This window comes from Elephas maximus, chromosome 3, assembly GCF_024166365.1.
Source record: "Elephas maximus indicus isolate mEleMax1 chromosome 3, mEleMax1 primary haplotype, whole genome shotgun sequence".
NCBI classification, from domain to species: Eukaryota; Metazoa; Chordata; class Mammalia; order Proboscidea; family Elephantidae; genus Elephas; species Elephas maximus.
This window is the reverse complement of record NC_064821.1, coordinates 166,533,645-166,547,671: the sequence shown is the minus strand read 5'-3', so window position 1 is coordinate 166,547,671 and position 14,027 is coordinate 166,533,645. Positions and strand designations below refer to the sequence as shown.

At 50.6% G+C, this 14,027-nt stretch overlaps 1 protein-coding gene across 3 annotated transcripts in view; it reads right to left on the bottom strand.

Annotated features, from left to right (window-relative positions):
- SYT6 (synaptotagmin 6) overlaps positions 1-13,792 on the bottom strand; it is a 73,773-nt gene extending 59,981 nt beyond the window's left edge. For all 3 annotated transcript variants that reach the window (XM_049875993.1, XM_049875995.1, XM_049875994.1), the window contains exons 1-2: positions 13,630-13,792; positions 1,719-2,067 (exon numbers count right to left, since the gene is read on the bottom strand). In XM_049875993.1, coding sequence (XP_049731950.1) covers positions 1,719-2,067; positions 13,630-13,792 — 512 coding nt within the window. The remainder of the gene's footprint in view (positions 1-1,718; positions 2,068-13,629) is intronic.
- Between the last annotated feature and the right edge of the window lie 235 nt (positions 13,793-14,027).

The following is a 14,027-nucleotide window of genomic DNA, read 5'->3' as shown; positions in this document are numbered from 1 at the left end:
TTCAACCTCAGTGTGGTGCTCTCTTCATTATTATCAATATCACCATTGTCATCACCACCACTACCATTACCAGTTGCTGTTCAATCAACTCCAGCTCATGGCGAGCCCATGTGCTCCACAGGGTTTTCAATGACTGATTTTTGGTAAGTAGATCACCAGGGTTTTCTTCCTGAGTACCTCTGGGTGGACATGAACCTTCAAGCTTTCAGTTAACAGTTGAGTACACTAACCATTTGTACTATCCAGGGACTCCCATTGCCGTCAAGTCAATTCTGACTCACAGCAACCCTATAGGACAGAGTAGAACTGCCCAACAGGGTTTCCAAAGTGTGGCTGGTGGATTTGAACTGGTGACCTTGGTTAACAGCCTCAATGCTTAACCACTATACCACAAGGGCTACATAAAAGCCAAACCAAATCCATTGCTGTAGGGTCGATTCCGACTCATAGCAACCCTATAGGACAGAGTAGAACTGTCCCATAGGATATTTAAGGAGCCGGTGGTGGACCTGAGCTGCTGACGTTTTGGTTAGCAGCTGGAACTCTTAACCACTATGCCCAGGGCTCCGTAGTTAACACTTACTGAGTGTTAAGTATATGCCATGCACTGGAGTGGTTAAGGTCATGGCTCTGGAGCCAGATCCTGTAGGTTCATCTTGGTTCGGCCACTTTCTAGATATGTGCCCTTGGGTAAGTTATTTAACCTCTCTGTGCTATAAAATGGAAACCCTGGTGGCGTAGTGGTTAAGTGCTATGGCTGCTAACCAAAGGGTCGGTGGTTCAAATCCACCAGGTGCTCCTTGGAAACTCTGAGTAGACTCTGAAGAGTTGGCTACAGGGAAGGTTTTTGTTTTGGGCTAACAGAGAGTCCAAGGGTCATCTCCTCTGGGGTCCCTCCAGGTTCAGACAGACCATTAAGTCTGGTCTTTTTACTAGAATTTGAGTTCTGCATCCCACTTTTCTCCTGTTCCATCAGGGTTCTCTGTTGTGTTCCCTGTCAGGGCAGTCATTGGTGGTAGCCAGGCACTATCCTGTTCTTCTGGTATCAGGCTGACGGAGTCTCTGGTTTATGTGGGCCTTTCTGTCTCTTGGGCTCTTATTTTCCTTGTGACTTTGTGTACCATGTCTTTTAAAAGTGTTTCTGCTTTACTGACATATCCCTAAACACACCAGGAAGTTTTATGCCTCTGGGCCTTTGCATTTTCTCTTCTCTCTGCCTGAAGCCTTTCCTTCCCCCAGAACTCCCTGCACACCCCCACACTCCCCCCACACCTACCCACATCCCAAATGCACATCACATGCACACTGCCCCACCTCAAAGGTACCCCTTTCCTGAAGTCTTTCCTTGTGCCCACCTTCTTGTTGGTCCTCTCTTTCCCCTGAAGTACAGCATCTTATATAGTCCCGTATCCAAGCACATGAGTCATATTTCTGGTGTCTATCCTGCACAGGAAACCTTGGTGGCGTAGTGGTTAAATGCTACAGCTGCTAACCAAGAGGTTGGCAGTTCAAATCTGCCAGGATCTCCTTGGAAACTGTACCAGGCAGTTCTACTCTGTCCTATAGGGTCGCTACAGGGTCGCTATGAGTTGGAATCCACTCGACAGCAGTGGGTTTGGTTTTTTTGGTATCCTGCACAGGCTGGAATCTCATTAAGGTATGGAAGGAATAAGGGAATGTGGACCATGGAGGTTAGAGCAGGGAAGGGTTGGCCTTACCTGGTAGATGACGCTGGCTCTGTGGTCTGCCGCTGCAGCCGTGTATGACGCATGATGTGCTCTTTGACCGACATCTGTACCTCCGCCGGGATATCTGGGGACGTGTGGCTGATCTTCACGGCCGCCTCAAGGAAGCCCAGGGTGTTGGGGTCCTTCATCTTGTCCGCCATGTTGCTTCTGGAGCTGGGGCTCTGGAGGACCTCCAAGGGGGGGTTAACAGAAGAGGGACTGGAGGCCTCCTTGCTCCTCCAGGGTATCCAGCTCAGCTTCCAAAAGAGAAAGAGAAAAACTGCCACCAGGGCCACGCCACACACAATCACTACCACTGTGAGGAGGCTGACAGAGGTGCCTGCCCTCGGCAGGAGCCAGGCAGGGGGAGGGGGGACAGAGACAGACAAGGGGGGAGAAGCGGGTGAGGGTGTCAGAGGAGGGGGCACACGGGAGGGACAGAGACGGAAGAAGAGAGAAGAGTGGTCATGAGAAAGCTGCCAGGTCAGAGGGAGAGATGGTTTTACGGTTGACTCTCGATTGTCCACGTTGTGAAAAATCTGCAGCGCGTAAGCACCTCAGGCTGACTCCTCCTGTCCCCCATCACCCTCAGCTTGGGGACCACCTGGGCTGCCTTCCCTCCTGCCTGTTGGTATATGCACGTGGAAACGAAAGTAATTGAAGTAGCGGCCTGAGCAAAATGTGCAAATTTGTGAAGCATTCCACATTCGGATGTTGTTTGAATTTCTATTAGGGCTGTTACTACGGCCAGACTTATAACAGAGTCATTTTTGTATACAGCTCTCTTTCGCAACAGGCTGTGAGGCCCTGGAAAGCAGAGGCTCCACTAACTCATCCTCCTCACTTCCTCACCCCACCCCACCCCCAAAGGAGCCTCAAGCAGGAACTCAATCAGTAAGTTGATGTGAAATGAGTGAGGTAGAGCACGGTCTCCTTGAAAGCAGGAATTAGGTCTCTACTTCTCTAGTACTCCCAGATCTCCGCACATAGTAGGTTCAATAAACTCTTGCATTAAGTGGGAATCTGTTCCACATGATATGTTTCGAAGCTAAATACCAACGATTCTTATAGCTGCCATCTTTTCCACTCCAGTGGATATTCGAGAGCTTTGTCGAATGTTATGTTTGGTGAATGGGGGGCTCTGATCTTGAAGGCAAGCACTCATCGCCCCACCCCAGCCCACCCCTGCCCCCGCTATCCCCGAAGAGCTGTGAGGAATGTCCCCTTTTTGGAGAAATTATTAAGCAGAACTTCTTCCCCCTTTTGCTCCCCAAATCTGGGAATGAACCTTTGAGCCCAAGGCCCCTTCTTGCTCTGGGTAGAGGTCAGATGGTGCTGAACCAATGGCACACTGGGCCAGCTTTGCAAAATGGCCCCTTGTGGACAAGCCAGCAGAAGAGTTTTGTTTGGCTTGCATGACGATAGAAAAGCTGAGAAATTCCATTGTCATCATCATCATCATCACTCATCATCATCATAACAGATTGCTGGCTTCTCTTGAAAAAGCTGATGACTTGGTAACTAGACCTGTGCTCCCGCATGCTGGGAGGTGGCCACCCCCTTTGCAGGAGTGTGTCCTCACCAGCTCTGCCCTCCCCTCCCTGATGCCTGGCCCTGCAGGCGTATGAGTTTGCAGCCTCTGGGCTAGCCTGTCCCAATGCTTTAATAGTGTTAGGATTCAAGGTGAGAAATGACTTCAGAAGCACTGAATCTGAGCTGTCCTTTTACAGATGGGGACAGTGGTCCAGAGAAGGGACTTGCCCAAGGTCACATGGTTAGTCAGAGGCAGGGACTGGGGCAGGGTCCAGATGTCCACTTGCCCAGCCTAGCTCTCTTTCCACTGTCCCAACCACTTATCCCTAATCAAACTACAGGAGACTGTGAAAATGTGTTTTTCGTATTTGTATGACTCAGGGCCTATCATAGGAACTGGCACATGGGAAGAATGAATGAAGGGATGGATGGCAGATAAGAGGGGTGTAATTATGTCTCGTCTCAATTAAGTTCAAACAACATTTACTGAGCACTTGTCATTTTTTGTCATGTGCCAGGTTCTGTGCTAGGCTTGGGCTACAAAGATGCCCAGGGGGACCCAAGGTACTCTCATAGCACACAGACCCCAGGGGAAGCTGTCCTATGTCCAGAGGGATCTGAGAAGGAGCACAACAGCCGTTCTCTCTGGGGAGCCAGCATTGACTCCCTCACAATGGGGTACTCGCCTTGATCAGCTACCACCTCCATCAACTAGGGAAAAACAGCAGGGAATCAAGTCCTTAGCCACCCTCCCCAGTCCCCTGCATAGAGACATTGTACCCTTTCCCCGGCTAAAGGAGCAGGATCAGTCCTCTACCCAGAGACTGCCAGGGATCAGTAAAGCTGATTCTAAGTAACTTCTAGACTAAAATCTCCAATATGGTGTGCCTGCGCACCAGGGAGCACAAGGGAAAAAAAATGTCAGGCCTTTTTAATACTTATTTATTATCTTAAAAATAAGAAATTGAAATTTTAATATATAAGTTGATAGTTACTATGAGCTGAAATTGACTCAACGGCACCTGACAGTTATTGAATTCAGTCAATTGTCAATTCATTGAACACTTCTGTGTCGAAGAAACAAGGTTTTCTGTTTTTTTTTTTTTTTAATGTATTAACTCAATCCTTCCCAGTGAAATTGGTACAATTATTAACCCCATTTTACAGACCTGAAGACTGAGGCACAGAGGGTTAAATAAACTGCCCGGGCCACACAGCTAGTAAATGGTGGAACTGGGATGCAACCCAGGCAGTCTGGCTGTGCAATACCACCTCTGTAGAACATGTATATAGCTTGGGAACAATATACATGTATCAGAGGTACTCAATCGAATTTTGTTTTACTCTTAGGTCATGATTGAAAAGGCTTGGAAGCTGTCTCTTTAGGCCCTTGCCTGCAGGGGTTCACCAGGAAAGCTATCACAGGTATATGCGTCCTTATTCGAAGTACCTGACCTTCTCTAGACCCTTCACATCTGTTTCCTGTTACAGCTGTTCTAAACGCATTCTTTGCAATATGAGCCACATTAAAACAAAAGGAACTTCTAGGGCTCTGCTTTCCTTTGATCGTACATCTTATTTGTTCTGGTAATAATAGAATTTTAATGAGAAGAGCAGGGTGGGTAGAATGGGGAGAATCCAGAGAGCATTGAGTGCATTTAAATGTTCAGCTTGACAAAAAAAATGGAATTCAGAATTGAAATGAGAGGTGGGGGGAGAGGGTGGGCTGGGGAAATCAATTTTTCCTTGGTGTGGTTGCTATTTTGATTGCTTCTCCACGTGAGCCCTGCTGCTGCTCCCTCTGATCTGTGATTAGGGAAGGCAGAGGGTATGGATTATTGGGAATCAGCACCCAACACTCAATACTGGTTATATAACACCAGGAGGCCCTTCCTATGCCTGGGGAGCTTCCTTCCAGGGTTAGGAGAACTGGGGCTTTTGACATCGCACAGGCAGGCAACGTAAAAGAATTAGGTCCTGAATGCTGAGCAGGTTCACCCCCACAGGGTATGCACAGCAGTGAGCGAGGCTGGTACGACCAGACTCAGGTCGGTGGGGATGATCGTAGAGGATTTAGCCCCTTTAAGATCACTAATATGTGGCCTTGAACTCAGCCAGCCCTTTCCTCATAACCTGGTTAAATGTACATTGAGGCTAGGAAGAGCCGTAGCTCCTGTGTGGCCTAAAAAAAAAAAAAACACCTAGCCGTTATTGAGTCGATTGTGACTCCCCGTGAACCCATGTGTGTCAGAGCAGAACTGTACTCCATAGGGTTTTCAGTGGCTAGTTTTCAGAAACAGATCACAAGGCCTTTCTTCCAAGGAGCCTCTGAATGGACTTGAACCCCCAAACTTTAGGTTAGAAGCTGAGCACATTAACCTTTTGCACCAGCAGGAACCTACCACGCAAGGACCTATCAGACCTAAGGGCTAGGCAAAGGCCCCAATTACCTAAGAAATGGGCCCCCTCTCACCCCAGGCCTGCTGGTACCAACCCACCGAGATCCTTTGTTCCCATAGGAAATCACAGGTGCACAAGAAGCCTTCAAAGCCATTTTCCCACTCACGTCTTGTTGAAACCTCTACCCTATGAGACAAATAGAATATTGATGGGCAACTCAGCTACCACCTTGAGTGATTTTGGGCTTTTCGTAGCCATACGAGGAAACCCTGGCGGTGTAGTGGTTAAGTGGTACAGCTGTTAACCAAGAGGCTGGCAGCTCAAATCTACCAGGCGCTCCTTGGAAACTCTATGGGGCAGTTCTAGTCTGTCCTATAGGGTCACTATGAGTCGGAATCGACTCGACGGCAGTGGGTTGTGTGTTTTGGTTTTATAGCCATACCATGAACTAGCTTCAGGACAAGAAAGAGGTCAACCTCCAGTAAGGGAGAAAGCCCTTGGCACAGCACTGAAAAAGAGAAAGCGTTCCTAAGTATTTGCATTCTTCTGTCCTCTTCTTCCTTCTTTATTTCCCCTTTAGCCTGGAAAGAAAGGAGCATTGTCCTCATCAGACTGGGCTCATTCAATACTCATCAGCATTGTGTGACTTTGGCAAGCTCTCTAGGCCTCCTTTTCCTCATCTGTAAAATGGGGTAATAATAGCATCTGCCTCATAAGGTCATTGTGAGGTTTAAATGGGACCAGACATGTATCAAAAATACTGAAGAGCCTGCTCAGAATGTAGTAAGCAATATAATAAATATTAGCTAATTTTATTATAATTGGAGCCCTGACGGCACAGTGGTTAAGAGTTCAGCTGCTAACCAAAAGGTCAGCAGTTCAAATCCACCACCTGGTCCTTGGAAACCCTATGGGGCAGTTTTACTATGCCCTATAGGGTTTCTATGAGTTAGAATCAACTCGATGGAGACGGGTTTGGGGTTTTATTAGAATTACCTATGCCCAGGTACCTACGCCTAGTTTCAAAATTTGTTTAGTGGGCAGAACACTTGTAAGCCATGAACACTACTAAATGGAAATAATTTTTATCATTACAAACCAGAAACAATCTTACTAGTAGAAATAATATGACTATTTCATATTCATATTCACTTGTTTGCATTGAATACATTTGTTTGGTTGGTTCCATCACCAGCTAGCTGGTCAACCGTGTCGAGCTCCCAAGGAGTAAGATGAAAATCAGGGGAGAAAATCTACAATTGAGAAAATCCTGTGCTCTTGCAGATCTTTCTTGAAAATTGGTGGAAAAGAAGCCCGCTACTCAATATTAGGCATGAAACACCCTTATCCAGGCGTCAGAGGAATCCGGTATCCCATGGAAACCTGGTTTGGGAAATGACAGTAACCAACTACTCTGCAGCCTGTGGGAGAGAAAGAGCTACGGAACAAGGCTTTGGAAACACACCTTAGTGACCTGCACAGGGGTGCGTGGCTTCTAGATCTGGTCAGGGAATTGAACTTCGCCAGGTGCTCAGACCCTGAGCATACATCTCAGGTGAGCACCAGCTCCAGAATGACCACAGAGCACATTCCAGTCACATTGCTTGCTACTTGTGTGACCTTGAGTAAGTTACTTAACCTCTCCAAACTTTGGTTTCTTCTTATTTAATGGCAAGTCTAATTATCTCTTACTTCACATTATCATTGTGAATATTAAATTAGCTAAGACTTTGAGCACAGTGTCTGGTCCATGGAGAACTCCCCCCAAATGTAAGCTTCTGTTATTCTTCATGTTTTGTTTTTTAGTGGCGATAATAGTTTACTATACACAGAACAGACCCAAAGCTAGGCCCGCTGAGGCAGGGAAGGAGGATGCTGTAAATTCTCAGGCTACCAGACCAGAGGGCAAACCATATGAGAGACCTCGGTCTCCTCCCTTCTCCCAGGAAGTTAAGATCCTCCTGAAGGCCAACAGGACAGGACCTTCTTGTCACCCTAAGTGAAACTGTCTGGCTGGGGTGATGGCTCCTTGGGCCTTTCCTCTCCCTAGAAAATGCTGGGTAATGAATTAGCAGCCCAGGGCTTTGTTATCTCCCCCACTGACACTTCTTTCTCGAAAGACAGAGCCCTGCTGCCCCCGCCGTCTCTCCACCCATAGTGTTAGGATTCATCAGCGGTTCTTATCACTTGCTATTGTTCTCATTTTTCTAATGGGCTCCCATGTCAGGAAAATCCATTTTGTAACAGTAACAGGCATTCTTGCTAACAGATTGTAATTGAAAAGATAAACTGGGGAAAGGACGCCAAAAAGAAAGGACCACTTTTCTGTGCTCACCCCAAAGCTGGAAAAAGCTTGGCTTCAGGGCCTGGGGGTGCTAGTGGACCCTCAGAAATGGCAAGTGCTCCGATTGTGCAGAGTAGGAGCTGCCTCTGGCGAGGAGCTCTCGTCCAGACACAGAGACATAGACAAAGCACAGCCCAGAGACCAGAGACACACAGGTCCAAGAGTCTAGAAGGAACAATGCCCCATCTTAGAATGGAAGAGACTCCAAGCACAACCATTAATATTAATACTAGCAATATTATTTGCCATTTATTTCTATATGATAAGCACTGTGCCCTTTATATCATTTGATCTTTAGGCCCCTGTGTGGTGCAGATGGTTAATCTCTGGACTACTAGCTGAAAGATTTGCAGTTTGAACCCACCCAGATCCTCCTATAAAGACAGGCCTGGTGATCTGCCTCTGAAAGGTCACAGCCCTGGAAACTCTAAGGAGCATAGTTCTATTCAGCACACTCGGGGTCGCCATGAGTCAGGATGAACTGGATGTCAGCTATCGTCAACAATTTAATCTTTATGGCCGCCCTAAGAAATTAGTATCCACCTCTCACAGACAGGTAAGTTTAGAGGTGCTACGTAACTTGTTCAAGGGTATATTATGTGGGATTTGAACCTAGGACTCTCTGATGCCAAAGTTCAAGCTCTCGATCTCGGTATCTCTGAGGGCCTTGGAGGCTGAGCTACAGAACTGTGAAGGCAACAGCTGGGCAGAGAAGCTGGGGAGGCATTTCTTAGTTATAAGCAGGGGAGGGTGGGAGGGAGTCCTGGGCTCAGCAGCCAGATCCTCTGAACCTTGGCAGAATCCTGGAGACTTGAATTATTACTGTCCACCTCAAACATGGAAACCCTGGTGGCATAGTGGTTAAGAGCTACGGCTGCTAACCAAAAGGTCAGCAGTTCAAATCTACCAGACACTTCTTGGAAACTCTCTGGGGCAGTTCTACTCTGTCCTATAGGGTCGCTATGAGTTGGAATCGACTCAGCGGCAACAGGTTTGGTTCGGTTGGTTTCCTTTAAACACACACACCCACACACCTACCCATCTCTTTATTCTTTCCTGGAAAGTGATGACACTGCAGGTTACCCATCGGCCACCAGGTAAATAACCAACAGCCTCTGGAAAAGTCTTGTCCAGAGAAGTACCCGTGTGTGTGTGTGTGTGTTCGGGAAACAGAGGCTGTTCTGAGGCTCACAGACATGGTTATTAATAATAAGCTCTGCTGTTTGGCTTGTAAATTTATTAGGAGAACCCAGTGTAATTAAAATTTGGGGCTGGGGGAGGGGGAGCGGAGGGCCTTTGCTTCCTTCCCTTTTTCCAGAGATCCAGACCGAGCTACCAGAGGGGATAATTAGCGGAGTCCAAACAGAGAAGGAACTAATGCTCCTGAAAACTCTGTGTTGAGAGACAGTCCTGGGCTAATTATGGCCACACCAAGCTTTCTGATTGGGTGCCAGCTTCCACCATCCATAGGGTATTCAGGGATAAATTGGAGACTAACATGGAGCCTTATGGCGAACAGAGCATTGACTCTAATTTCATAATTATTAGGATTATTCTTTTGGCAGATGGCAACTGTACGTTTTTGCCTGATTGGTCAGGGCATGTGGCCCCTCTGACTGTGGGGATCAAGGCTGGGTGATGGAGGGGATGGGGTAGACAGAGAGCCAGGAAGATTCTTGTCCCATTATGCTCCTCTTCCTATTCATACCTGCACCTAGTGAGAGGAGAGGCCTCCCTGGGTTCATGCAGAGCAAGAAACAGCTCAGTGTCCCCAAGAGAGAGAAGGGAGAGATGAGATAGTGCCATTATACCTGGGAGCCTCCAGAGGTGGATGCCCTGCTCACCTCCCCTTTCAAAGACCCCTCTGATTTCAGTTCCTAAATGCGGTTCAGTCCTTCAAGGCTACGCTTCCTAAGCAGGACCAGCAGTGGTTCCACCTGGCTTGGTCACGGCTTTCTCTTACCATGCTTTCCCCCACTCCAGACAACCCTACACAGACCCTAAAGAAACCAGGCCTGACCTAGCTGCCTCAATTCCAGCACTCATTGTTTGCAGCCTTATGTTCTGCCCCCAGCTCTGTGGGCAGTGAAGACAGAGTAAAGCTAGAACAGTTAGAAGAGAACACACCTTTTCCACAGAGCCTGGAGGGATGGCATATTCTGGATGTACCATCCTCACTTCTCAAGTTCCCATAGTCAGAGGGAGAGAAGAACTTCTAGAATTGTAAATCCAAGGCTTTACTACTCCTGGTTACTGGGCCCCAGTTCTCAGATATTAAGTAGCAAAACATACTATAGGATCAGAGTATCATTGCCACAGGCTCTAAAGGATCATGCATTGCACCTATCCTGACATAGGGCAAAATCTGCATAACTGCTTCCTTCCGGCAAGAAGGAGTGAGGGAGTGGCTGACTAGTTATAGAAATAGGACTTTTGAGTTTTTAGGAAATGTGCATTTAATTTGCCATCTCGAAAAGGAAAAAAAAAAAAAAACTATGTTGCAAAAGGCCAACTTCCAAGCCAGGTGGTTGAGTCACAGAACATCCCTGGAATCATTTGAGAAATGGACAGACATCATGTATGTCTCATGGTCACAGGTAAGCTGCAGACCATTCCTGGCTGCCAGCCTGGGAGGGGCAGTGCAGCTTGGGGTCTCCTGTCAGGTTCCTGCATTTCCTGGGACATCTCTGGACCTTTGCTCACTCTCTCAAGTACAGAACCAAAGCTACCAAACCCCAACCCTTTGCATCTTGGCCTGTGGAAAAAGTTCATTCACCTCCACAAGGTAAATGATACAAGGAAACACAGAGAACTGCCTGTTAAGAGTCCACTTTGGCAGAGGGGGATTAAGGAGGAAAGTATTTTGTCTTCAGAGATTTTAAAGAAAAAGGGGAACTTGTCTTTACCTGAGACAGTGTGTAGAGGTGTTTCCAAGTCAAGGTCTGATTAACTGAGATATCCTATGCAATTTCTAGCACAGACTCAGTAAATGATAGAGTCTGAATCTCAATTGGTGAATCTCAGGGTATTACTAGACATTCCATGAGCTGGAGACTTAGAGAAGGAGGAAGGCAAGGGAAAACAAAATAAAAAAGGTAACTGGGCATGCTCTAGCCACTTGAATTTTTCATGCAATTGTAAATGAAAAGATCCAGTATTTCTCTGCCTGAAGGATCTGGACCCAGGCAGTGGCTCTGGGATACAGGGAGCAGGCTGGGAGGTGGGACACTTGGTCTTATGCTCCATAGTAGTTCCCCAGGCCCCAAGTTCACTTAAACTCCCAAAGCCCCCAAACCACTTTCTTTTGCTATGATCAAGGGTCTCCTCTGCCTCCCCCATTCTCTTCAGCTTCCCAGCTTGGCCCTGGGTCTTCCTGAGGCTGGTGACTCAGCAGCCAAAGTTAAAGTTCCCCAGGGCTGACAACTCAAACTCGCCTTCTGAAGCAGCCTGCTGGGAAGGCGTACTGATTTGTTGGGGCTGGCTGGCTCTCACCCCTCAGCCTTTCTCACCCTCAGCCTGTAGGTCCAGGTACCTGTCACTCCAGACTACAGGGTGTCTCTCTGAAGCCAGAACACCAGTGCCTCTCTCCATTAGGATATGCTACTACCCCCCTCTCCCCAGTTCCCACCCCACATTCCTGCCCAGGACAGGCAGGAGGGGCAGCCTCCATCCCAGGTGGAATAGTGCAGGTGTGTTTTCAACTCAGATCCCTAGGGTCTAAAGGATCAAGACCGCCATTAAGGGCCCCACTGTAGATGGATCATTGAAAGGAAGGATGGAAGGGAGCTGGAGAGTGTGGTGAGGCAGGAAGAGACTCCCTGGCTTGGGTGAAATTGTTGTCTGGTGGGTATGAGAAATTGGGTAGTGTAGGAGGGGATGGCACCAGAGAACCAGGGTCTAATAATACTTGCCAGGTCTAATCTATTCTGAGAATACCCAAGAAGGAGAATCAACATCCTTAACCTCCATCATTGTACTATCCTATAAAAGTTCTTCCTTGGGTCTAACCTCAGTCCCTTCTGCTGCAGTAATCAACCCATTGATTAAACATTGCCAGGGCTGGAAGCAGAGCAGCGACCCCTACTACTCACAAAGGGCTAAGGTGGGCTCCAGTCACCCCATGGCTGGACCCAATTCCCTTACACACACAACCATTCTTCAGCCCACTCCCTGCATCCCCGCTCCTAACTGGGGATCTACCGCTATCTCCGACCTTTGACCTGACGTGAAAACCGGGCCCTGGAACCTGCCGCTGCTGAGGGGCTTACCGCACCTGTACCTGCTTCCCCAATCGCGGGTCCAATACCCGTTTCTCGTCCCTGGAGAGGCGCGTGGGGACGAAATTCCCGCCTTTCGCCTCCCCCTCCTACCCTTCATGCGTCCGCGGTGCCGAGCTGTGGGGTGACTCCCGCACACCCCCAGACCTGGTGCCGCCGGGGCAGGGGTAGGGGACTAAGTAGGGGTGGAGTCTGAGGCGCCTTGGCCCCTGCAGGATCTCCCCACCCCCACCTGCATTCTCTCGAGGCCTCGCACTGTCCTCAGCCCCTCCCAGAAGGGACGCGACTCTGCACTCCCTCCCGCCCAGGACCCTCCAGACGTCCGGATGGGGACAAAGAAGCCCCGCTGCAGCAGGAGAGTGTGGCCGCAGGGCGCTGGTGCCGCAGGTAAATACCAGGGGCCGGCCAGCCGCCACTCGCCACGCTCCCGGGGCTCCGGCCGCCAGGGCGCGACAGGCCATTCCCGCTGTCGCGACTCCCGGGAGACGCTGCAGCTGCGCTCCGGGCCGCGGCTCCGCGGGGCTCGGGCCCGGGACTCACCGGCTCCGGCGATCTCGGCTCGACTCGGGCTCCCGCCTCGGCTCCGCGGCCGCCCGGGACTGCGTCCGGCGCAGGGTCCCCGCCACTCGGGCAGGAGGCGCCCGTTTGGCAAAGTCGGCGAGAGGCACCGACTCAGACGCGCACCGGCCGCGAGTCCGAGTGAGTCAGAGAGAGACCGAAGGAGCGAGTTATGGGGGCGGGGGTGGGGTGGAGGGGCCCGAACGACACCCTCCCCCACCCCGCCCCCCGCCCCCCGCCCCCCAGCGGAGACGCAGAAAGCCACTAGCAGCCAGAAAGACACCCGGACACAAAGACCTCGTGCCAGCTGCAGACTCAAGTTTCTTCCTGAGAGACACAGGGGGCTCAAGCCACCTCCCCCGAGGGAACAGACAAACCGACCGATGGACGGACCCTGGGATCTCGACACCGCAGCGGAGACAAGCTTTCATCCTCAGCCGGAATGCCCCTAGTCTCCTGCTTGCTCCACCGACCCCTCCCTTGGCAGATCGCGTCGGAGAGACGCGAGGGGAAATGAGGCTTCGAGGGGCGCCGCGGCCCGGGGGCCCAGCTTTCCGCGGGGGCCCCTATAGTAGTCCCACGGGAGAGGGCAAGACGATTCTCTCTCTCCGCGGTCCCCTTCTTGTCTTTCCTATTGCCCTATGGGCGATGGGCCGGGTGATGGGCTGGGGTTGGCTCGGAATCGAGAATCCCGAGCCAGAGTTCTCTCACTAGGTTCCCGGGCTCCTTGGGGAGGGGGACAGCCAGGGCGAGTCTCCAGGAAGGGAGGGGGCTCCGGGTCTCCCGTTACCTGGGTCGGCCGCGCTCGGACTCCGCTCCAGGGGCTGCAGCTCGAAGCTCCGACAAGTCTCCACGTCCAGCCCGAGAGGGGGCGGCCGGGCCCGGCACAGCGAGGCCAGGGCCGCGAGCGCCGCCTGGCACCGAGGCCCCGCTGCCCCCCACACCCCGCTCATGCCCGGACACCCCGCCCGCCTAGCAGCCACCGGAACCCGCGCCGCAGCGGGACTGGGGCGGGGCAAGGCGGCCCCAGAAAGACCCTCCACGCAGCGGCCCCCTGCGGCTCCGTTCGGCTTTTAATCACTTCTCCGCAGGGTCCCCGCCCCTCACGTGGCATCCCTTGGCAGCTGGCAAGTCTGGCGCCTCACGGCCGCCCCCTCTACGTTCAGGGGCCGGCCTAAGCCCCAGCGC